General features: G+C 36.9%; 1 protein-coding gene across 1 annotated transcript in view; it reads right to left on the bottom strand.

The window, feature by feature from the left end:
* LOC143255958 (actin-binding LIM protein 1-like) overlaps positions 1–25,772 on the bottom strand; it is a 116,836-nt gene that overhangs the window by 88,791 nt on the left and 2,273 nt on the right. Inside the window, exon 2 of the mRNA XM_076512447.1 lies at positions 5,312–5,407. Coding sequence (XP_076368562.1) covers positions 5,312–5,407 — 96 coding nt within the window. The remainder of the gene's footprint in view (positions 1–5,311; positions 5,408–25,772) is intronic.

The following is a 25,772-nucleotide window of genomic DNA, read 5'->3' as shown; positions in this document are numbered from 1 at the left end:
TGCGTTCCGTTATTGAAAGAAAGTTAAAAATCTGCTCGCGCTTTTTGGGATTGTGGTTGCGTTAGAAGGGTAACAAAGAGTCACATTATGTGGTCAGAAAAGAGTAGCCCAAGAGATTGAAGATAGCGCCGTTAAGTAGGTAACTGACTTCTCTTTTGTCTATCAGTTCAACACTGGGATGGCTAATGCAAATAGCCCTTGAATTGAGTAGCTTAGTGCGAATATCTGAATAAACAAAAAAAAAAAGATAGTTGTTACAGCGACAAACTAAAACATAAATTGGAAAACTAAATAGTGAATAAGTTTACAACTTGTAAACTAGGTGAGATTTGTGGAGTGTTACTTGTTTACAACATTTATATTTATATTTGAACATTTCCCATTTCTATATTATAATTTTATGATTATTCTGTAATACTCTCTTCACTAATTGAAGAAAATCTCACCAGGAAGCACTCAGAACGTGGCGTTACGTTCACGACTTCCCATGCTTTACATTTATACACACAGAGATGTAAATTAACAAGAGAATCGCCTCAAGAAAAGTTAAGAGGACCAAACGAATGCCCTTTAGAACCACAAACATTAATGCCTTTCGTTGCAAGTCATCAGCAAAAATATTAATGTATTTCAACGTACTTCGTTTTCTGGTGTGTCAATGGTAAGTCCAAGAGCTTATAATACTAAAATTATCAGGAATCGATGTCTTTTTTCCTTCTTCTACGTGGTTCGTAATTATGGGCGGCTATACCTGAACCCTAGAGGTCTCTCACTTGTCTCTTATTCCATGTGCACATGAGGTTGAAAATACCAGGACTTCGTCTTTCTCTTACTGTCATATTTATAAGAGCTCTTTTCAGAAATCTGCCTGTTATTCTTCACTTAGAATAATCCTTTTCAGGACTACGATTTATTTTCGAGCATCTCCTTCTGCTACCACACATCATTATTTCGCCCTTCATTAGTTATAGCACACCGCCTTCCATATAAGCCCTGGCGGTTACTCTTTAAACCAACAAGAAGTAGGGTGAAAAGAAGTGATCTCTTTATTCAACCCTTTACGCTAGAATATCATGGAATACATTAATGATATCAGAGTATCGACTGTCACATATAAAGTGGATTATTTATTCAGTCTCTGACTCCAGATGATCATAACAGATTCATACAGCAGTGGCGTTTTAGCACAAAGCTACGTGAGAGGTTCTCATACTTGGGAAATTGATTCTTTGTTTCTTTTGGAATTTCGCACAAAGCTACTCGAGGGCTATCTGTGCTAGCCGTCCCTAATTTAGCAGTGTAAGACCAGAGGGAAGGCAGCTAGTCATCACCACCCACCGTTAACTCTTGGGCTACTCTTTTACCAACGAATAGTGGGATTGACCGTGACATTATAACGCCCCCACGGCTGGGAGGGCGAGCATGTTTGGCGCGACTCGGGCGCGAACCCGCGACCCTCAGATTACGAAGTGCACGCCTTAACGCGCTAGGCCATGCCAGGCCTTTGGGAAATTGAACCGTGGATTTTATAACATTATACGTCCTCCAAATTACTGCTGACCTACCAAGGGATGTGATATAAGAAGTTCAATATCAACCGCTATCCTAATTCCATTCTAACCCTTCTTTGGCTAGAAGGGTATCATTAATACATATTCCTTCTTTTTCTTCCCCCCCAGTGGAAATACTATACCTGATTTAATAAAACTCAGAACTAACTTACTAAATCTTATCTAGTTTTAGCTTAACAAATTTAATTATTTTTTTGTATTTTTACTATGTCATGAATTTTTCAAAACTTTGTTGTGAAACTTTTATGCAACAACAACAAAATACGTTATAAATACTCTCTTTCATTTCTATATGTCCCCCGATGGGGCTCGGCATGGCCAGATGGTAAAGGCAGTCGACTTGTAATCCGAGGGTCACGGGTTCGAATCACCGTTACACCAAACATGCTCGCCATTTCAGCCGTGGAGATGTTATAATGTGACAGTCAACCCCACTATTCACTGCTAAAAAAGTAGCCCAAGAGTTGGCGGTGGGTGGTGATGACTAGCTGCCTTCCCTCTAGTCTCACACTACTAAATTAGGGACGGCTAACGCAGATAGCCCTCGAGTAGCTTTGCGCGAAATTCAAAAAACAAAAACACCCTCGATGGACACAGTAAGAAAATACACACACTCATTTTAATTTTTTTATTGTTGATAAAAACGTTTAATTTTATGTGTCAAATTAATTTCAGTTTGGTTGATTTTCGTGAATATGTTTGTCTTTAAACTTTGTTTTGCCGATTGCAGTAGTTACATTTATAAATCTTAAGGAAAACAGAAAATAAACCGACAGATTTATTGGTGACTCAGGGCCAAATGTTTCAAGATGGCGTCAGATCACGTTAAGTAAAGATACGTTTTGTTAGCAATAGTTTTGGCTGAGATCAATTCATAATTAACAAATATAGCTCCTTTACAAAAAATAGTAAATTATTCTATATTTGTTTAATATACTTTGATAAACGTAACAATTATATTCAATACATACATATTTGAATAATCGAAATATTTTAACGTCGCCTATCGTATTTGCTAAACCAAACAAAATTTACCCGATGTCTTCTCATAGAGTATTTTCTCAAACGAAAATAATATTTAAAAACCAACAAAATCCCAGCAATCTCTCTGTTTTGTGACTTAGGTCTTCTAAACTTCCCACTTATTCCCTTATTCGTCTTTGCAGAGGATGGGTCTCGTCATCTTCCCACCGAATCCATAAACCATTATCACACCGCTTTGTTCACTATAACTGATGTAACCGTTGATGCGAGGTTAACCCGATTAACCCCGTATAGCCATACAGATGGAATTATTTATCCATCCCCCCCACTAGTACAGCGGTAAATCTACGGATTTACAACCCACCAATGAGGGGTTCGATTCCCCGCGGTGTACTCGGCAGATAGCCCGATGTGGCTTTGTTATAAGAAAACACACGCCCTATTTATCCATTAATAAACATGTCTTTTCGAGATGAGTTATTTTACAAATTCTAAGCTTGACATTTGCAAAAACATATTTTTCTAAAACCAAACCGTTGCAAAATACTAAAAACTTGTAAGATAGCTCAATCGTCAAGAGACAGCAAGCGATTAAGTAATGTCAAAGTCGATCGTATTTTCTCTCAAATTACTAACTTATTAACACCGTTAGGGCCTGCGTGCAGAAAGTATCTTTCAAGTGCACGGGCATCTCTTTAAAACTAATCAGGCAGGAGCTGCAGAATTACAGAACATCATATACTAATGTATTACAGAATGAACCTTAGTCATATGGTTTGGTTTGTTTTGAAGTTCGCGCAAAGCTACACGAGGGTTATCTGCGCTCGTCTTCCTTAATATAGTAGTGTAAGACTTGAGGGAAGGCAGCTGGTAATCACCACCCACCGATAACTGTTGAGATACTCTCTTACCAACAAATAATGGGGTTGACCTTTACTTTATAATACCTCCACGGCTGAAAGGATGTGCATGTTCGGTGAAACGGGAATTCGAACTCGCAACCCTCAGATTACGACTCAAGTAACCCTGACTACCTGGCCATGCCAGGCCAAATATAATTAATATCTTCTTGAGTAAGGAAGCACATTATGTTAATATAATAACAGGTAGGCAAACAATGAAGAAGACAGACAAATAGCCGAAACATGTAGTATCTTCCAACATCAATAAAATTATTCATGTTTATTTATCGTTGCTTGCCTTCCTATTATAATGTCTTCTTTTGTTAAAACTAAACAGACCATTTCAAGACGACTATCATTTCATAATCTTCAACAAAACCTTTGCATTCAGCATCCCTTTGAACACGTGTCTACCTTTAACGTATTAAATAATCCTTACTGCTAATTTTAATACTATCATCGGGCTGTCTCTTATAACGCCTTTTAGGAATTCTTAGTTTCTATTTCAACCAGAACCCAGTGTAAGACTAGAGGGAAAGTAGATGGTCATCAATATCCACCGCCAACTCTTGCGCTACCTTTTTACTCACAAATAGTGGAATTGGCCGTCACCTTACAACGCCTCTTTTACAGAAAGAGCTACAACGTTTGGTGGTATGGAATGGATCCCACAACGCCTGAATTTTATGACCACGACGGAATTGAACTTGAAGCAAATAAAATATTATACACAATGGACAACACAGTAAAACGACCTTTATTCAACACTCAAATAAACAATCAAAGCCATCAAGTGTATTTTGAGGTGCCTTCCTGCAGAATACTGATGATGACTTGTATCTCAGACCTAATTTAATATTACTGACCTTAAATACGCTCGAAATTGAGCACAAAACATAGTAATATATACAAAAAACAATAATACTGTTTTTCCTAAGATGAAATCTCAACTCATGTCACTGTTAGTTATTATCATTGCAAAATAATAGGTATCACCTGACCTGACAGTGTAAAAGATTTGTTTCTGTTTTTATATAATATTTTTCAATATATAAAAATTCTCTCCTAGTTGAATGGCCCAGTTACGTGAGTAGCTAAAGCAAGAGGAACTTAGGGCTCCCTTGACAGGCATTTCATATTAAGACTATATACGTAATGTGTACAAGAACTTTTGAAACTTTTTACATTATTTCTGAGAAACTGTGAATGAAAGTAAAGAAGAATGTATGACACTGTGTTAACCACACTATACCCACTATAACCAGTGCCGAAAAAGTCTTTCATCCAATACCAGGGCTCACCATGATGGCTAAGATATTACTGACACATTACATTATAAAATTGCATGAACAGCAGCCGTTACAGTGCAAACTACACTAGCTTTATGAAGAGTAATTTGAGTAACTTTTATCATAAGAAGACATAAAACACTTAGAATACCCACATACTAAATCATATTGATCTGTAACCGTTAAGATCTGACAAAAATAAAAAGTTGAAATCACTCATATACTATGTTAAATATATTGGGGAACCCAACAGTAATAAGCAGGATTAATCACAACACTGGTGGAAACTTTTGTTTACATTTTTAAACTGTGTAGCCCATACGTTATAAAGAAACTGACTCTAATCTAATATTCTTATTATGTGATACATAAATATGTAGAGAAATGTGTCCAAGAAAGCCGACACATACGAATCTAATTGGTAATTCTAAGAGTTAATCAACAAGTAATTTATATTTTATACAGCCTGTCACTGGAGTAACTGTGGCCTATGGAACTGACCTGAATAGTGATGATACAGAACTCTGTGCTATACAACTAACAAATCAATGAGCAAGACACTTACCAGCGCATTTAAAACAGTCCACGTGGAAATATTTTTCCTGAACTCGTAGAGCGTTACCTATACACTTCTTCCTGCACGTTTCACATGTTACTTTCCCTAAAATGAAATTTTGAAAGAAAAAAACAAGAGTCAGAAATTAAAAGCTAGTACAAATATAGGATACGAAAGAATTAAATAATTATTTAATTATAATTATACAAACAACGACAATGTATTTTTTACAACACAGCCACATCGAGCTATCTATTGTGTCCACTGCGGTGGAATCAAACTCTGGATTTAGCGTTGTAACTCCGTAGACACAGCGATATATTTGTGGATTCACGCTGCTAGAAACTGGGTTTCGATACTCGTGGTAGACAGAGCACAGATAGCTCATTGCCTAGCTCTGTGCTTAACTATTAACAACTCTAATAAAAAGGAACTAGTTTCAGCCTCTACGAATGGACATCAACTTGACCGGTGGAGAGAGGAATAAACATTCAAACAGAAAAATTCTTGATGACGAGAAACCCACTTGAAATAAAAATATATCTCAGAATGGCTAGTATGGGTATTAACACTGGTATGGCTATTCCTAGATGACCCACGAAGGTCGAAACATTGTTCTCTGCTTATCATTAAAAGTGTTAACATCCGTATCAGCCGTTCTGAGATACAAACAGCAAAATTGTTAAAGGAATCGATGCAGGAAAAATAATTACAGGGCGAAGGAAACCTGGGAGCTTTGATTTCTAGCCTGTTTCGTCATAATAAAGTTTTAGTAGTTAATTTTAAAATTGTTTCCAATTATCATTAAACCTCTGAACAAGTGTTGGCTTGTTTTTATAGCAAAGCCACCTCGGGCTGTCTGCTGAGCCCACCACGAGGAATCAAACCCCCTGATTTTAACGTTGTAAATCCGGAAACATACCACTGTACTAGCGGAGAACACCTGTGAACAACGTCGATTCAGCCTTTGAAAGCCTAGAATACCTATGTTGAACGCGTTAATTATCAGGCACTTCTGTCTGTTTGAAATTAAACACAATGGGCTCTCTGTGTTCTTCTCACCAAGGGTGTCAAAACTCTGTTTCTAGCATTGTAAGTCCGAAGATATATCGCTGTGCTATTGAAGTGCCTTTACAAATGAAAAACAAAAACCACCAAGCTCAAGATAATGGAGGGGGAAAAAAACTTCGCTGAAAGGTAAATTTTACTCTGAGAAGTCAATTGTTGAATTTAACACTGATTTTTGTATTTATTTCCGCTCAATCAAGTTTGTTTTTGTAGAATTTCGCGAAAAGCTACACGAAGGCTATCTTCCCTAGCCGTCCCTAATTTAGCAATGTAAGACATGACGGAAGGCAGCTAGTCATCACCACTCACTGCCAACTTTGGGATACTATTTTTCCCAAATAATAGTGTAATTAACCACACATTATAACGCCCCCACGGCTGAGAGGGCGAGCATGTTTGGTGTGACGGAGATTCGAACACGCGACTCTCAGATTAGGTGTCGAGTTCCTTATCCACCTGGCCTAAGATGATGAAGATAATATTTCATAAAGAGTTAATAAGCCTGATGGTAAAAAGTTGTTACGACACTTCAATATGTTGAAAGGGATTTTGTCAGTTGTTAGTTATGTACATTCGTCACTTATCTGAAAAGTTTCTGTTTTTGATATTTCCTGAGGATAGATTAGTGGACGTTATTACATTTGATATCGATTTTTTATGTAAAACGCCTGTAAGATGGAAAATGACATACTTTTACTGAGTAATTCTTGGGGCGCTAGCGCAACCTGCTCGTGCATGAAACATTTATGACAAATATTATGAGATGTTGGTGATCTGTTCGTGTTCCTTTCGTCCTCTTAATAATAACATACCGACATTCATTTTCTTCTTCGAACTATTTCTATAATGGCGAATCGTGATGAGTAACGAATGATATTCCATATAATGTGAGACACACCTGGTCACAATTTCCAAAGTATAATCAGTCTTTTACCGATTCATTAGTGAAGTGCATCTATATTAACATGAAACTTAACTGGGCTTGGAAAGCATTTACAAAACGTCACAAGCGACAGGAAGGTCATGTGATTACTCTAGGTGATAAAGTAATAATGACAAACAACAATTTTTTTTTTACCAATGTAGAGCCTGAAGAATACGAGATTTAAAAGATGGGAATCTTCAGTATCCTTCATGGAAGAGAGAAAAAACTCGTGCAGAGGAAAGTTTAGGACAGCTTCTTTCTCTGTTTCTTCTTTCGTTTTGTCTCAGCGGTATGTCTGTGGACCTACAACGCTAAAAGTCGGGTTTCGACACCTTTGGTGGACAAAGCACAGATAGCCCATCGTATAGCTTTGTGATTAATAAAAACAACAACATCTTTCGTTTTGTTTAGCACAAAGATACTCGGGAGCCATCTGTGCTAACCGTCCCTAATTTGAAAGAGGTAGACTAGATAGAAGGCAGACAGTCAACACCGCCCACCGTCAACTCTTGGGCTACTCCTTACCAATGAAAAGTTGGATTGACCACGACGTTATAAAAACCTCACGGCCGAAAGAGTGATCATGTTCGTTGAGGCGATTCGAGACCGCGACCTCAGATTGTGAGTTGAAGCTGAATGGTTTCAAAAGCTTTCAACCACAACTAGAAATCAACTTTTACTCTCGTGGGAAAATCGGCCGAAAAAATTTGAAGAAAAGCCATCTCATTCGATTGCATGTCTATCAAACAACGAGAGCCCAACTGCAGAGGGCATGACTGTTTTTTTTACAATAAACAACAACAGAAAAACATTCTCATGCTGAAACACCATTCTTAAAATACAGCGGAAACACGTGGAACGTGATCGTTGGTGAAAACATTCAGCGTTCATTGGTGAAATGGAAGTCTAAATTATCGTTTCCTGAAAAATGTAAAATCTGGGAGTCTGCCGGTAGGACAGAGGTAGATATACCAGATAGCCTTGTGCGAGTTTGCTTTAACTCGAATAAACATGTCCATGAGTAATCATGCGTTTTTTTTACCCGTCGTGCCTTGTGGCTTGTTTGTTTTTGAATTTTGCGCAAAGCTACATGAGGGATATCTGCGATAGCCGTCCCTAATTTAACAGTGTAAGACTAGAGGGAAGGCAGCTAGTCATCACCACCCACCGCCAACTCTTGGGCTACTCTTTTACCAACGAATAGTGGGATTGGCCGTAACATTATAACGCCCCCACGATTGAAAGAGCAAGCATGTTTGGTGCGACCGGGATTCGAACCCGCGACTCTCAGATTACGAATCGAATGTCTTAACCCACCTGGCCATGCCAGACCCGCCTTATGGCAGTTTAATAAACTGTGTTTACAAAAGAGAAATTTTTAACACGTCCTTTCCGGACTCGTTCCCATGAGATATTGTTTTTTTATTCATCAGATTTACACTGATTTTCAACATCTGGATTCATATTAATGTTTGTTTTTACGAGAGAGTTGGTAACCAAAATATCTAATTAGTATTAGGCCTAATAAAACATCCAAATTAATCAAGGTTATTTAAAATAACGCCTCGTCGGCAGATATGCTGAATCATGAAAACGGGGTGATTGTTTCTTAATACTATTTTATTAAAGATAATACTCGAGAGGAGCAATTCATTATTTAGCGTATTACATGCTGTATTACATTATAACGCCCCCACAGATGAAAGGGCGAGCATGTTTGGTGTGATGGGGATTCGAATCCGCGACTCTCAGAGTGGGAGTCGGGCGCCCTAACCACCTTACCATGCAGGGCCTGTGAGTGTATGTTTTGAAAAAATATAGTTAAAAATATCTGGTCCTTTTTTTTCTTTTTTTTTCCCAGAATATTGAATGTAACATTGGAAAAACCAGTAAACATTTTTTTTTTTAATTTCCTGATTTGCAAATGCATTGGATTAAATCACTTTTAAATCCTTTGTTTCGTTACAAAATCTACAACGGTAAGTCTACGGATTTACAACGCTAAAATCAGGGGTTGGATTCCCATTGGTGAACTCTGCAGATAGCTCAATGTGGCTTTGCTACAAGAAACAAACACACTAGTTGTAAACTCGCATTCAGCATCCTTTTCATTTAAGATAAAATTATGTATTCCTGATCTGAGATATAGTAAACCAGAGTAAGTAAACAAAGATAAACGAAATCCATTGATTATTTTACAGTATCGATCTCAAACGTTTATTACATAAGTAATTCGGAAAGATCTAAGTCGTTTATGGCTCAGGATCAGTGGCAGTCTCCGTATTAAGCAAGGAACACTGCCAAGCAGGTAATTATACTTGGCATGTTAGTGCCACAAAACCTACCTGTAAAATGTCTTTTTCAAACTGCCATTCTGAGACCGATACTATTATGTTCACGCTTTAATTACTTCTAAATACACATTACTAAAGGGTTTGTTTGTTGTTAAGCCCAAGGCTGCGCAGTGGGCTATGTGTGATATACTCATCACGTATATTGAAACCTAATTTGTAGCGTTATAAGTCCTCAGACTTACCGCTGAACCACCTAGTTGCATATTGTGAGGGCTGTATGAGGTTTGGAGACCTAATGTTTAGGGTTATAGGCCCTCAGAGCCACCTACAGACATAAAAGGACAGTGACTCTACATGCTCGTGCGAAATGCCAAGTCATTAGGTTGAAAGATTATTTGATGGCATTACTGTGTTTGCCTTCACACTCGCATATTCTAGAAAAGTTGATAACCCTATTTATTGTTGAAAGTCGTAACTGGGCTTGAGAATCAAACACATGTTAGTGACAGTATAGTAATATTTCATAATTTCTGCAGAACAAGAGAAAACAACAAAAACAAAACACAACAACAAAACAAGACTGATAAGAAACCGGTAGCCATGACCATGACGAATGCGCTATAGAATACAAATATATTCTGTAATGCAAAATAAAACAAAAATTCGATAAAACCGTTTTTCCGTCTTGTAAAATTCTACGCACGTTGAAGTAACGAAGAAAGTCGCGCACAAAAAGCTGTCAAATCGCAAAAGTGAAAATTTACTAAAACTGGTTTTCATTTTCGCTACAGTCAAATCGCAAAAGTGAACAGTTATTGGTTTTCATTTTAATAATATTTTATCTCAATCCTGAATTACCTACTTGTATGTAAATCTAAGTTTCTTTAAACCTGTTTTTAACCGTTTTTTCTTCGTTAAAACGATCTTTGAATATGCAACGTATGAAAAGACAGCATGAAATACATGCAGATCAATTCGTATATATCTGAAGTGCGGACCCAAAGAGTAATAGAACAGTGATGCATTATAAATGCTTGTTTTTTCTTTATATATATATATTAGACCTGGCATAGCCTGGTAGTTATATATATTAGACATGGCACAGCCTGGTAGTTATAGATATGGTAATAGAACAGTGATGCATTATAAATGTTTGTTTTTTCTTTTCTTTGTATATATATATTAGACCTGGCATAGCCTGGTAGTTTTATATATTAGACCTGGCACAGCCTGGTAGTTATTGAATTCGAATTGCAAACTGTCGGTTAGGAATTTAAATCCCTATCGGAAATGCTTGCTCTTTCAGCCTTGGAGGCGTTACCACGTGATGGTAAATCACACTGTTCTTTGGTAAAAAGTAGCACAAAAGTTGGCGGTGGGTAGCGTTGACTAGATGCCCTCCCTTTAATCTCTCACGTCGAAACTAAGGACGACTTGAACAGATGGCCCATACGTAACCTGTAACAGACAATAAAATCAAATCTTTATATACTGAACGTGACTGAAAGCACTTTGTGCTAAACTAATCCATTTTAGTTTATGTTTAACAATATGTAATCCGGATGTGGACCGATTACGCTTCTCCATATACATGTCCCAGAATCATATTTCTTTTGAGCTTTCCTGTATATGGTGCGATGTTCAAAATTAATTCATTTTAAACCTTCATCTGCCTATAAATGTAGAAAAAAAAATTACTTGATTTTTTGGAACATTCAAAATTCACAAATAAGACATAAGTCACATGTAAGTTCTCCTTTACCAATAGACCCGGCATGGCCAGGTGGGTTAAGGCATTCAACTCGTAATCCGAAGGTCGCGGGTTCAAATCCCCGTCAGACCAAACACGCTTGGGCTACTCTTTTACCAACGAATAGTGGTATTGAACGTCACATTATAATGCCCCCATGGCTGAAAGGGCGAGCTACACGAGAGCTATCTGCGCGAAATTCAAAACAAATTAAAACTTTTAACAAGAATCAGCAAAATAAACCGTCACGTGATAAATTCGGCAAATCAAAGTTTGTGTGTTCGGATTGTGTGTCTATAGAAGATGTGTCACTATAACAACGTAAATCTGTGGACGTTATAATAGATTACAGAAAACGTTTAACAATTTATTTTAATTTGACAGTTGTTTTTTTATTGAATTATTTATTCAATACTAGGTAAGTTGAATGTTAGGGGTAAACTTTGGTCCTCATTCATGAAAAGAAAAGAAAAAAAATACACCACGGATTCACGGTACCTGGTCTATTCAGATAAGACCATTTACGTCAAGGCCAATATAGGATTTAGATTGGTTTGTTTTGAATTTTACGACCCTCAATTTACGACTCCAGTGGCTTAACTACCTGGCCATGGCGGGCATAGAACTTAGAATTCGTATATATGTGTATATAAATATATATATATATATAACACAGCCTAAGTTTTATTCTCTTACTTTTCTTCTTCGGGTTACAATGAAATGATAACAATGAAGAAACATCTCCAGATTATGGAAAAAATAGTAAGAGTTTTTCTAGTAGAAAACTACACAGTTTACAGTATATTCCATTACGTTATTGCGCTAACCACGAGTTAAATTGGAACGATGAATTAGAAATTTGTTTTAATTATGGGTAAGTGCAAGGTTATTTTTTACTTTAATGTTTATGTGTTAATGCTATGCATATAATCTAAAATCAAATTTTAAACGCGTCTATAACTTCCTTAATTTCGTGATCAAAATTACTCTCGTGACGTGGAAAGCTAAACGTACTGCGTGCAAGAGAAAGATGTACATCCGGAAATACTCAACTAATGGAGACGCTCGTGCTGCATCACCGGAAATTGTCACGTTAAGGAGTGATTGGCTTTTTCGACGTAATTCGTTGTCTCATGCCAAAAGAGGAAAAGGGTCTAAGTACATGACAAACGCACGTTTTAGTATTCTACGACATGTGCATTTTTGCATGTTTTACGTATTATATTGATAGGTTAATAAGTTTGTTATACAATTTCCCGAAGTTTTATGTGTTAAGTTGCTATCATAGCAACAACAATGGGATACTGCAACATAAGCTGAAGCAAAAACAACGTTTGTTGTATTAAAAATACACGAACACGAAAAGTAGTTCCCAGGTAAATTCATTAGGTTTAATTCAGCGTATAAATACACGCACAAAGCGATCTTAAATAACCCCTCCATATTTAAAAGGATTGAATCTCAAAAATGTATTTGTGCTGTGCCCAACACGGATGACAAAAACCCAGCGATAGAAGCCTTCGCCCCCCCCGCTAGAACAGCGGTAAGTCTTCAGATTTACAGCGCTAAAATTATAGGTTCGATTCCACTCGGTGGACACAGCAGATAGCTCAATGTGGCTTTGCTATATAAAAAACACACAAACACACAGAGGCCTTCGGGCTTGCCGCTGTGCTACTAAAACCACATTAAAGAATAATCGAGCCTTATACTGGTACTAGGTGGATCGAAATCACCTTCAGTTGCATACTTTTATCGTTTTTTACCCAAATGGTTCTTTCTGTTTCAACGTTAGAAAACGGTGATTTGGGAGAAAGGAATGTCACTGGGCAGGATATGATGCCAGTCACTTAGCACCGTTCAGAACAGATGTTACTTGTAGTGACTTCGTTTAGTCACAGGCTTAAATTGCTGTGTATGTGTTTTCATATAGAAAAGCCACGTTGTGCTATCTCTTGTGTCCATCGAGGGCAATCGAACCTCTGATTTTAGCGTTCTAAGTCCGAGAACTTTCTGCTGTCCCACCAGGGGACTTGCTAGTCGAAAATAACAGAATTTATATCAAACACTTCTCGTGGCAACTCGTAAAACTTATCATTTACCTAAAATTTGCCTAAAAAACAACAAATTTTTATTCAGCTGCTTCTGATTAAATTATGTTCTCATAAGACAATCAATTTTCAAGATACAATAACTGTAAATAAGAGATTTTATTTACAACCACATTGTACGCGTATTGTGTAACACAATCATTCATATATGAAATATCTGATATAGCATGACAACGTTTGTCAATAACTGTTTTACTCTTTATGTTTAGTTCTGCTCAGCTTCGTGCTCTTTCGAAAATACTTTAAAACATCACCATGGCAAAAATATAACAAAATTTCATAAAAGACACTTGGTAACAGCAGTCGTATAGAAAGTTTGGAACTAATGTGCCTCGACAAAAAAAGAACACTTAAAAAATCAATAGTTGCATGGTAAACAAACAAGCTAATGTTTCCATGGGATCTTATATTTGTGGTTTCAGTACATAAAATTAATATGAATTTAAATAAATGAACTTTATCGCAGTAATGTTTATTCATACACTACATTAACAGCTACTAGTTGAATCCCAGTTATTGTTTTTTTTTCTCTTTAGATTATTTGTTTATATAGTGAGAAAGAAAAGAACGCCAACTGATAATTCTAAATGAGAAATAACCCACACCATCTGTGTATCAGTTTCTCCAAGCTATATCAGTTACGTTGTGATTTGTCCCTCACAAACAGTTTAAAATACAGTATCCATTTTGATCAAATCTGAGTTTGAGAAGTCTGTTCTTGTTTTTGCGAATACAGTTTTGTATTTTTATCCTCCTGCAATGGAAGAGGGAAAAGAGCGGGTCACGTGTTGTTTATTTTCTCGTTTTAAAGATCATTCCAATATGGTTAAATATAGAACTTCCTAACTTAGATCATGACATTTTTTTTTTCTGGTAACTGAATGAATTTAAAGTAAAATACGACAAGAAAATATAATGTATCTCAGAACAGCTGGTATGAGTATTAACACTTATTGATAAGCAGAGAACAACGTTTCGACCTTCCTAGGTCATCTAGGGATAGCCATACCAGTGTTAATACCCATACAAGCCGTTCTGAGATATATTTTTATTTCAAGTGGGTTTCTTGTCATCATGAAGAAAATATATTCCTTTAGGCAGACAAAATATGAATGCTTTATGCAGAGACTTAGCTACTAAAATATTATGTAATTAATCTCTTATAACACACCCACACACACGTCAGGTAGCCACGTAGTAATAGTGGGGTTATTAAACATGAGTCAGAAAAACAACTACACAGCCGTTAAAGGAGAGGGGGGCATGATTCTTGTTATCATAAACTGGAAAATTTTCTTATTATAATATTTAAAGCACGTTTAATGATCACAAAACTAGTTATAATACATAATTCCTGAATACAAAAAAAGTCAAAGATAGCGTTAAGTTTACTCATAGAACAAGGCACATACTCTCGGAGCAGGCCATTGACCGCGGTCTCAGTGAGAGGAGATTTCTAAATACAAACACACAAAACATCTAAACATAGCGCATGTTTATTCACTGCACAAAACTAGGACCTGGAAAAAAAAAAACGAACCTCAGCTTTCACTGAGGCATTACCCCAGAATATATTTATATATCAACTAAAAACAAAACTGCAAGCGTTCTCGAATAAAATACAAGTTAATACAATGAAGTATGAGTCCATACCAACGGAACAGTACCACACTTATGTAGATTCTAGCATCCATATAAATTTGGTATTGTTTCGTATTTATAATTAGATGTTTTAGCCAAATAATAATTTGTAAGTCCAAATCAACGGAACAGTACCAGTACCAAACTTATATGGATTCTGGTATCTACAGTTACAACAGAAAGTGTTCGTACCCCCTGCGTTGTGAGTAGTTTTTCATCATAACTTAAAAAGTATCACGAGTAGGATAACGAAAGTAGGATATATTACAAATATTATACTAACACACTTCTACACTAATTTTTTTGTCAATTGAATGACAAATAAACTTTTTATAAACAAATAACCAAACATAGAAGGGGCAGAAAGTGTTCGTGCGTCTACTTTAATGGTTAGTTGTGTTGCCTTTCAGGTAAATTACTTGGCGCAATCTCTCCTCATAGCCCTCCATGATCGTTTGACAGTATTCGACTGGCATTTTCTTCCATTCTTCTTTACAGAAGGCCTCCAGCTCTTGCAAGTTTTTCGGATGACGCTGATGAACCCTGGTCTTCAACTCATGCCAAACGTTTTCAATTGGGTTGAGATCGGGTGACTGCAATGACCACTCCAGAACGCTTATATGGTTCCTCTGCAACCAGGATTGCACATATTTAGATGTGTGCTTAGGATCATTGTCGTGCTGGAAAATCCAACGACGCCCAAGCTGCAAGTTCCGAGCATCATTCTTGATATAAGTGCCTAATATATCAACGTACTCTTCTTTCTTCATGATTCCGTTGACGCAGTGAAGGCTGCCTACACCAGAAGAGCTGAAGAAACCCCATAGCACGATCAAGCCACCACCGTCTTTAACTATAGGGACGGTATTCTTTGGAAGATTTCGTTCCCCCTTCTTACGGAAGATATAGCGAACATCATTGTGGCCGAAATGCTCGATTTTAGTCTCGTCTGACCAAATAATACTCCTCCAGTAGGTAAAGGGTTTATCTACATGCTTTCCTGCATACCTCAATCGTGCTTCTAAATGAACATGTTTTAAATATGAAGTTCTACGAGGACGGCATGCTTTGAACCCAGAAGAGCGTAACATGTTCGTAACTGTACAGGTGCTTACTTCAACCCCAGTTTCCCTTACCAGTTTCTGTATGTCATTACGTGTTAAACGAGAGTTTCTACTAAATTCTCTGAGAACCTTCCTCTTGGTTCTCTCTGGAATTTTGGTGAGGCGTCCGGAACGAGGGAGGTTAGCAGTTGATCCTGTAAAATTAAACTTGGCAGTTATGCTTTGAACAGAGTTGTGTAGCAACATCGGAAAGAGACACACGAGACTTGTATTTAACAATAATTCGGTTTTTTAAATCACTGGACAGTTGTTTCCTGTTCGCCATGATGACCAAGCAGATAATGACAGAGACGGCGCTAAATTGCCGGAAGTACATTTTGTGCTGGCTAAATTCCAATAATTATGAACCCAGTGTCTAGTTCTTGAGTGGTATAATGCAGTTCGTTCGCCAAACTAAACAAAACTTTTACGGGATATCAGTTTTTTCACACGTTCCAAACTGTACGAACACTTTCTGCTCCTCCTATTTTTGGTTATTTGTTTATAAACAGTTTATTAGGTCGTTTAATTTAAATAAAAAATTATATAGATGTGTGTTTTTATAATATTTATAATATATTATAATTCTATTTGCTTACTCGTGATACTTTTTAAGTTATGAGCAAAAAACCGCTCTGGACGCAGGGGTACCAATACTTTCTGTCCTAACTGTGCATAAATTTGGTATTGTTTCGTAAGTGTGGGTTTAAAAGTTTATTGTAAATTACTTTACAAGATATTGTGTACCTACCTATCATTATAGGATAAAATGTCTGATTGCAAAGATATAAAGCATCGGAAATCAGAAATGTTAAAGTTCCACACCATGAGCCAATTGAACAAAGGCACAAAAGTAACGAATCATCGTGGGTATTACAAGAGTCCTTTGAACAAGAGCATAAAATTAACGAATCATCGTGGATATTATATAAGTTTGGAAGTCCGAAGTAAAGCAAATGATTATAAGGTCTTGATACACACTGAAACAAAAACATAAAAATACCAAATGTATATTTATCTAAGATACCTATTGTACGAAGCTGGTTCATAATTTCTGTGTTTACATTTCTTTCATATAAAACACACCTAACGTATTTTAATGAACCCAGAAAAAAATTATCATACAATTTCAAAACATAAGTGATTTGAAGATGTGATGAAATAAAAGAGCTTGTCGGTGAACCACATCAGTTACACGTATCACATGTAAAAGAACTCTTTATACTGTACAATTCTATTATTTAACAGTTTGTCATGGGAATTACAAAACAAACAGTTGTGTACTGAGTGATTGTTTGGTTTGTTTGTTTTTTAAATTTCGCGCAATGCTACACGAGGACTATCCGCGCTAGCTGTCTACAATTTCGCAGTGTAAGACTAGAGGGAAGGCAGCTAATCATCACCACCCAACGCCAAATCTTGGACTACTCTTTTACGTAACGAATAGTGGGACTGATCTTAACTTTACACGCTCTCACGGTTGAAAGAGCTAGTACACTTTGGTCTAATGGGAACTTCGAACTCACGACCCTCAGATTAGGAGTCAAGCGTCCTAACTACCTGGCAAGTGAATGAGTGTTTAGAATTAAGTACAAAGCTATACAGTGAGTTATTTGTACTCCACAGACATACCGCTGTGCCACTGAGGGGGACATTTTACATTGATTAGAGTGAGGCGTAATTTAAATGTGCAGGATGTAGAATATTGTAGCTTATACATATATATATATATATACACAAAAGCGATTAACGCTACTTATAAGTTTATTAGACATTAATAAAACGTAAAACTTTGTATATGCACCGATTTTTCTCAATGCGTCCTTTTGATTTTATAAAACTTAAACCAGACTTGTCAGTCGTCAATATTATATACTGACAAGCAAAAGTGACTGTCCTCAGTGACGGGAAAATTTTAAGCTAATCTATAAATTCAAATTATTTCATGGACTTTAAAAATAAAGGTTAATCGTATGGCATTCTTGGTTTCATTCAGAGCCAAAGCTCTGAGCCACTTTACTTCCCACAAATAATAAGTCCTGCGCATTTCAGTTATGGTACAAGCTGCTCAACAATAACGTATAGTAAATCTACATCACGTTACGTTTTAAAACGTTGAATGACAGTGTGATTAGTTTCTAACAATTTAGTGTAAAGCATCCGTAATTTAAAAGAAAACAAAACACCATCCTATATACATTGTGCTCTTCCAACTATCTCAATCTCATATAAGTACACCCTTGTGCAATTAAATTGAAACAAGACGGAAAATTACGATTTTTTTTCAATTTTTTTGCGTTTTATTCCTGAGAATCCAAAATTACTCACAAATTAATACATGACATGACCGCCTTTATTTTTCAGAAGATCATTAATCCGCTTTGCCATTGAGTCCACGAGTTGACTCTAATCTTTACTAATTTTTGGATCACGGTACCACACCTCAAATAATGGCCTCAATTAGCTTATCTTTCGTAGTACAGTCTTTCCCCGAAGTTTTTCTTTACAAATCGCCCAAAGATTTTCAATAAGATTTAAGTCCGGAGAGTTTCCAGGCCAGTCCAGCACCTTTATTCGCGTTGTAATCATAAAATTTTTCACAAGTTTCGATGTGTGGCACGGAGCCAGATCTTCCTGAAAAATGCCAGATCCATCTGGAAATCTCTTTATCAATTATGGAACGACTCTTCTTTGCAAAATTTCGATGTACTATGGTCCTCGCATCCTACCTTCTACGATATGTAAGCTTCCAACGCCATAGTAGCTGAAAAAGCCCCAAAACATCTTCTTCAAGGGATGTTTTACGAACTGATTGATGTGTGATTCTCGAAATTTCTCACCTGGAGATCTGCGAACATGCAGACTTCTTTGACCCTGTACGAAACAATTTGTCTCTATTTTCTTGCGATCAGTTCTTGTATTTTAGACCCCACTGATACCGTTTTCTCTTCATTGAGTTGGTAAGAAGTTGTGTTTTGACTGATCTCTTTGCCCTTTTGGCCCAGCATAACCAAGCGTGTTAAGGCGTGTGACTCGTAATCTGAGGGTCGCGGGTTCGCATCCCGGTCGCGCCAAACATGCTCGCCCTTTCAGTCGTGGGTGTGTTATAATGTGACGGTCAATCCCACTATTCGTTGGTAAAAGAGTAGCCCAAGAGTTGGCGGTGGATGGTGATGACTAGGTGCCTTCCGTCTAGTCTTACACTGCTAAATTAGGGACGGCTAGCACAGATAGCCCTCGAGTTGCTTTGTGCGAAATTCCAAAACAAACAAACAAACTGATGACAAAGTTAGTTCGTATTTCATGGGTAAATGTTCTGATGACAAAGTTAGTTCATATTTCATGAGTAAATGTTCTGATGACAAAGTTAGTTCGTATTTCATGGGTAGATGTTTACAATTGTAAATGTTTTAGTTTACAATTTGCTAATATTTTCTTTTTGAGGCCGACACCCATTAGATTTACAGCCAATAGAAAGCATAAATTTCAAATTTTCATCGCCTAGTCGTCATACAATATGTGCTTACAGATAACTGATAATTTGGATTGATGTGAAAAGCAATCTTGCCACGAGAACACAGTGAAAAAAACAGCCGAATTCGTAACTTCTCAAATTACATGGGCGTGCGACTCGTAATCTGAGGGTCGCGGGTTCGCATCCCCGTCGCGCCAAACATGCTCGCCCTTTCAGACGTGGGGGCGTTATAATGTTACGGTCAATCCCACTCTTCGTTGGTAAAAGAGTAGCCCAAGAGTTGGCGGTTGGTGGTGATGACTAGCTGCCTTCCCTCTAGTCTTACACTGCTAAATTAGGGACGGCTAGCGCAGATAGCTCTCGCGTAGCTTTGTGCGAAATTCAAAAACAACAAACAAAAAACCCTTGCCCTTCTAACGCAATTTCGAATGACGTAATATTCCTCAAAATTTCGTCATATATCCCAAAAATAAATCGACCGTACTGCAAAACACAGCTAATGACACCGTCTGTGTGAAAAAATTGACTATTAAAGGAAATCAGCGGGTCCAGCGAGCCTACACCGGCCGCCAAGCTGAAAATATTGTAAAATTTGTTTCAAAATGAGTGTATCTAAAAATCGGCAAGTAGGACTATAGTTTAGACACGTTTCGTATCGGACCGGCATGACTAGGTGGTTAAGGCACTCGGCTCGTAATCAGAGGGTCGCGGGTGCGAATCCCCATCGCACCAAACATGCTCGCCCTTTCAGCCGTGTCAATCCTACTATTCGTTGGCGGTGGGTGGTGATGACTAGCTGCCTTCCCTCTAGTCTTACACTGCTAAATTAGGGACGGCTAGCCCAGATAGCCCTCGTGTAGCTTCGCACCAAATTAAAAATAAACAAATATGTATGTGTGTGAATGCCGTTTACTGCTGTTAAAACTTGGCCAGAACATTAACATGTGGTTAACGTCTCAAGCAGGAAATCTGAGGATCTCGAGTTCGAGCCGTTTTTGTTGAATTACACATAAAGTTACTCAGGACTATCTGCAATAGTTACTCCAAACTGAGATGTCAATGTAGCTCTTTAGTAGCTCAGCAGTAAGTTTGCTGGTTTATAACTTGTTTCAATACCCGTGGTGCACAAAGCACAGCCAGCCCATCATTTAGCCTTGCACTCAAGAAGAAATGCGTAAACAGACCAAACGTCCACGAAGCACATATTTCACGAGAGAGAGAGAGAGAAAAAGAGAAACAGCAATAAGACAAACGATGGGAGAAAAAGAAATATATTCTTTATCAATGCGAGCTCTCAAAAGTCGAATTTAACCACAATTCACAATATCAGTTATTCACAAACAGCTGCAAGGAATGAGAAACAATTTTTATCAAACTAATGATGAATTAAGAATTAGACGACATTTCAATCCACTTTCGTTTATATTCTTCAAGATTAATGAGGAAACATGGATGTGAAATGAAACGCCATCTTGTTATCAGTTTACCGCATTTAGTTGTTGATTGCAACAAGGACTTTTGATCGGTTAATTACCTACTGACAGTGTTTTTGGTTTATAAAGATTTTCAGTGCTAATTTACTAAGTTGGTTCGTTAATGTTTCTCTGTCAAAACTTTATCTTACAGTATATAAACAAACCTTCGATATTTTTTGGTAATTGACGTTTGACGTAGGTGGTGCGCTTCACCCATGAAATCCTCACCTATATATATTAAGCCTCTGATTGCTGTTGACTGTTGGTTTGTTTTTCGAATATTCGCTTAAAACTATAAAAAGTCTATCAACGCTAGCTAGCCCTACTTTTCAACAGATAGAGTAAACTTGCGTCACTAGAGCTAGGGCAACTGCTCAACCAATCATAAACTTTTCAGCTACTCTAATCGAACAGTGGGATTTGACCTTCATTCTTATAACACTCCTATAATTCTACTGAGCGCAATATTTCGTAAACCAGGCAAGAATCACGAGTCCTCGGATATACATATAGCATCTTAACCACACTCAGCAACACTTGTTGTTTGTAGGAGAGAAAGAGAGAACATAACATAAGACGTTATATTATAATGTAGTTTTACCAGGAATGGGTCTGAGAAAAATACATGATTGCACATTCACACTACCGTTATTCACTTCAAAGTATTTCTATCATAAGTATACTTAAGTAAGATACATACTTATTTTGTTACGTAATAAATTCTGTAAGTTGTGCGTAATTACGATGTAACAGGGTATACTAGATATCAAACAAATCTATCTGTTTACCTTTTCGTTTTAACATTGGCTACCCCCCACCAATAAACTAAGCGGTAAGTCTGCAGGTTTACGACGTTAAAAATAAGATTTCGATACACGCAGTGGGCAGACCATATGTATCCCATAATGTAACTTTGTGCTTAACAGCAACCAAACCAATATTTCCTCACAACAGCACTGATTTATAATTTACATACATAAATTGAATTAGAACGTACCAAGAGATTTGACGTGGTAAGAACACTTCTAAATAGTTCTCTGCACTTGGGAGAGACAAACTTTTTAATATAAACCAAGCATCCAACCAACTTTGACATACGCTTTCATTTTGAATATTTCAATATCCTACAGGTTATGAATCATCCAAGAGAGGTTACACGCGGGCCCGGCATGGCCAGGTGGTTAAGTCACTCGACTTATAATCTGAGGATTGCGGGTTCGAATCCTCTTTCAGCCGTGGGGGCGTTATAATGTGACGGTCAATCCCACTATTTGTTGGTAAAAGAGTAGCCCAAGAGTTGGCAGTGGATGATGATTACAAGCAGCCTTCCCTCTTGTCATAAACTGCTAAATTATGGACGGTTAGTGCAGATGGCCCGCGTGTAGCTTTACGCGAAATTTAAAAAAAACAGCAAAAACAAATATTACACGTGACGTCACAAAACCTTCTGTTACATTTATCGCCGCCATATTGGACGTCAAACATCCCCTTCTAGCAATCTATTGTTACGACTAGCTGTAAAAAGTAGAGTTGAAGGTCACTCAGTTTCTTCCATCACCTTTCTCTATGTACATTGATATCATGACTTATGGCGTCTCATAAAACGATATTAAAAAAACAAATTTATCAGTTTTCATCTCGAACGCATGTAAGCACTTGACGTCCAACATGACAGAGTAAACTACAAACCACGTTACATTTTCTTAAGTCATTGCAATACGTCTCACTGCTTGAGCTATATAACTAGTGTGGGTAGTTTTATCTAGTTTAATTGTATCTCCAGATTTAAGTTCCAAATACGAAAAGTAAACTCTTAAAAGGTAAAGCGTTGGTAAAATTATACTTGGGATCAGTAAATAGGAGAAGAGAGATTTTACTCTAATTAACTTTAGACATTTTAAGTAAGATAGTTCCATGAACCAACGAAAATAATTATAATAATATAACAAAGTAAACAGCTAAAACGTTTTTTTGGGTTTTTTTTAGAGGTGTCTACCGGTAAGTTCACCCATTTTCAACGCTAAAATCCAGGGTCTGATTCCTTGCAGTGGACACAGCAGACCGCTGAATGTGACTTTGCTCTAAATCAAACAAGCTTTTTAGAATTATCACTAATTGTGGTAAAGAAGAAATGAGAACATCTTCAAAAGCGCTGGTGTCGTCTGAGTAATATTTCAAGTTTATATAATAAGACAAAGTGGTAATTTTGATCACTAAAAAAAGAAATTGGAGAGACAAACTCATAAATCTTTTTTAGTCAAGTGAAAAGTATCGGGACATGTGATTTTTTTTTATCATGACAGGATATAACTTTTTGAATCTTGTGAAAACTGGGTCAGTTAACATTTACAATTAGGTAGAATAATCGCATTCACTATGATGTTGTTACTTCAAAGTCGTATATCTTATAATACAGCTTGCGATGTATACATCCAAAACTACTGCACAAATCAATACTGTGTAATATTTGTATAACTAGGCAGTATTTCATATCTGAGAAGTAAATAAAACAATTGAAAGTTCTACTAAAACAAGATATGTTTCAGAATTAACTAATAAAAGCTACAAACTAAAATAAGTATATTTCAGATTTAAACACATACTTCATTGTAATAACCTGTATTTTCTTCGAGAACACTTGCAGATAAAAAGTTACAAAATGGAGTACGTTTCAAATATAAAATAATAGAAACTCTAAAAAAATTATATTTTATATGTGAAACGTAAATATAAAATAATAAAAAGTTTAAAAAAATTATATTTTTCCCAGTGAAAATCACATGAGTGTTGTAACAGGAAAGCAAAGCACTTTGACTGATAATAGGTCCGGCATGGCCAGGTGGTTAAGGTGCTCGACTCCTGATCTGAGGATAGCGGTTTCGAATCCCCGTCACACTAAACACGCTCGCCCTTTCAGCCGTGGAGACGTTATAATCATAATGTGACAATCACTCCCACTATTTGTTAGTAAAAGAGTATCCCAAAGTTGGTGGAGGGTGGTAATGACTAGCTGCCTTCCACTGTAAGACTAGCTGTCTTACACTGCTAAATTAGGGGCAGATAGCCCTCGTGTAGGTTGCGCGGAATTCAAAAACAAACAATCATTGATAACTGCATCTACAAAAAAATACTTCAATAAAATTTACTTTGTGATGTAATGTTGTGATGATAGCTCATTTTTAAATTACAATTTCAATAAAATAGTTTTTTTCATAGACGGTGAACATTACTAAATATCAAGCACAAGTACACTGTTGTAGAACTGTCACAAATTTTCAGAAAAGGCTGTAAGGCCAATAGCCTTCCATCAGAACTAGCAGTTATATCTGCCCAGAGAGCGGATATTTATGCTAATATCTTATAATTAACGACATTAAGAGTTTCTTTTTCACCTTTTGTGTTTAAATAGCTACTGATCAAAGCTTTAAACACGCATTTTGTCAGATGTCAAGGTTGTTATGTGATCACCAACTGTCAATGAAAAGCTTTTACTTATATCTCTTAACAGTGTAACTATATACTGTGTTGTTATTTGGCTTAGTATTCTTCTACAGTAGGTGTCTGTGATTTGCTGGCGATAAATTCAATGATAAATGAACAGCATTCATTCCACTTGTTTTCAAAATAATATGTATATTCGAAACCAGTTTGAGGTATGTACAACAAATTATTTATAAAATAGTTATCATCAGAATATCATAAGCACTATACGGTTCTCCTCTTGTCAAAAGTCTACTTAGACCCATTCAATCAATTACTTTAAAATTTCAATGGACCACCCGAACTACCTTTCCCTATTTCTATCACAATAGTATTCTGAGTATACGAGTAATTCACTTACAATGTTGCACAAGTTACCGCAGTTGTATACTGCTTTACCAGGAATCGTTTGGTCTTCTTTCTTCAAAATATCCTATGTTCCTTTTGTCACAGTGCATTTAGGTCGATTTAATTAATTTAAAACTACGTTTTGACGGTATAAATCACTTATCTCATATCCTATTGTTAGTATTAGTCTTAACATATTAAACGTTAGGCCTATGTTAATTGTTATGCTCATCACTTCTACCGTAGTTAACTTCACGATTAACTTAACTTCAGCCGTGACTTTACTTTCTGCTGTTATAGTCTTCGTCTGTCCGCTGTTTCCTGCTCATCTCATATTATTTATGTTTATATCTCGACATCAACGAATTAGAAACACAGCTGCCAACCAATAATCGTCTGCTTTTAACTCTCTTATAATAAAAAAATAAACAATCATATAATGTTTATTCACGAAATAAATGGGCCCGGCATGGCCAAGTGTGTTAAGGTGTGCAACTCGTAATACTGAGGGTCATGGGTTCGCATCCCGTCGCGCCAAACATGCTCGCCCTTTCAGCCGTGGGGGCGTTATAATGTGACGGTCAATCCAACTATTCGTTGGTAAAAGAGTAGCCCAAGAGTTGGCGGTGGGTGGTGATGACTAGCTGACTTCCCTCTAGTCTTACACTGCTAAATTAGGGACGGCTAGCACAGATAGCCCTCGAGTAGCTTTATGCGAAATTCAAAAACAAACAAACACAAAATAAATTAAATAATAATTTTTACACTAAATAGTAGCTTGGATCAAAATACATTCTTTT

The sequence above is a fragment of the Tachypleus tridentatus genome, chromosome 7 (genome assembly GCF_004210375.1).
Source record: "Tachypleus tridentatus isolate NWPU-2018 chromosome 7, ASM421037v1, whole genome shotgun sequence".
Lineage (NCBI taxonomy): Eukaryota > Metazoa > Arthropoda > Merostomata > Xiphosura > Limulidae > Tachypleus > Tachypleus tridentatus.
Note: the sequence above shows the minus strand (reverse complement) of the source record. Positions and strands in the feature narration are given on the sequence as shown.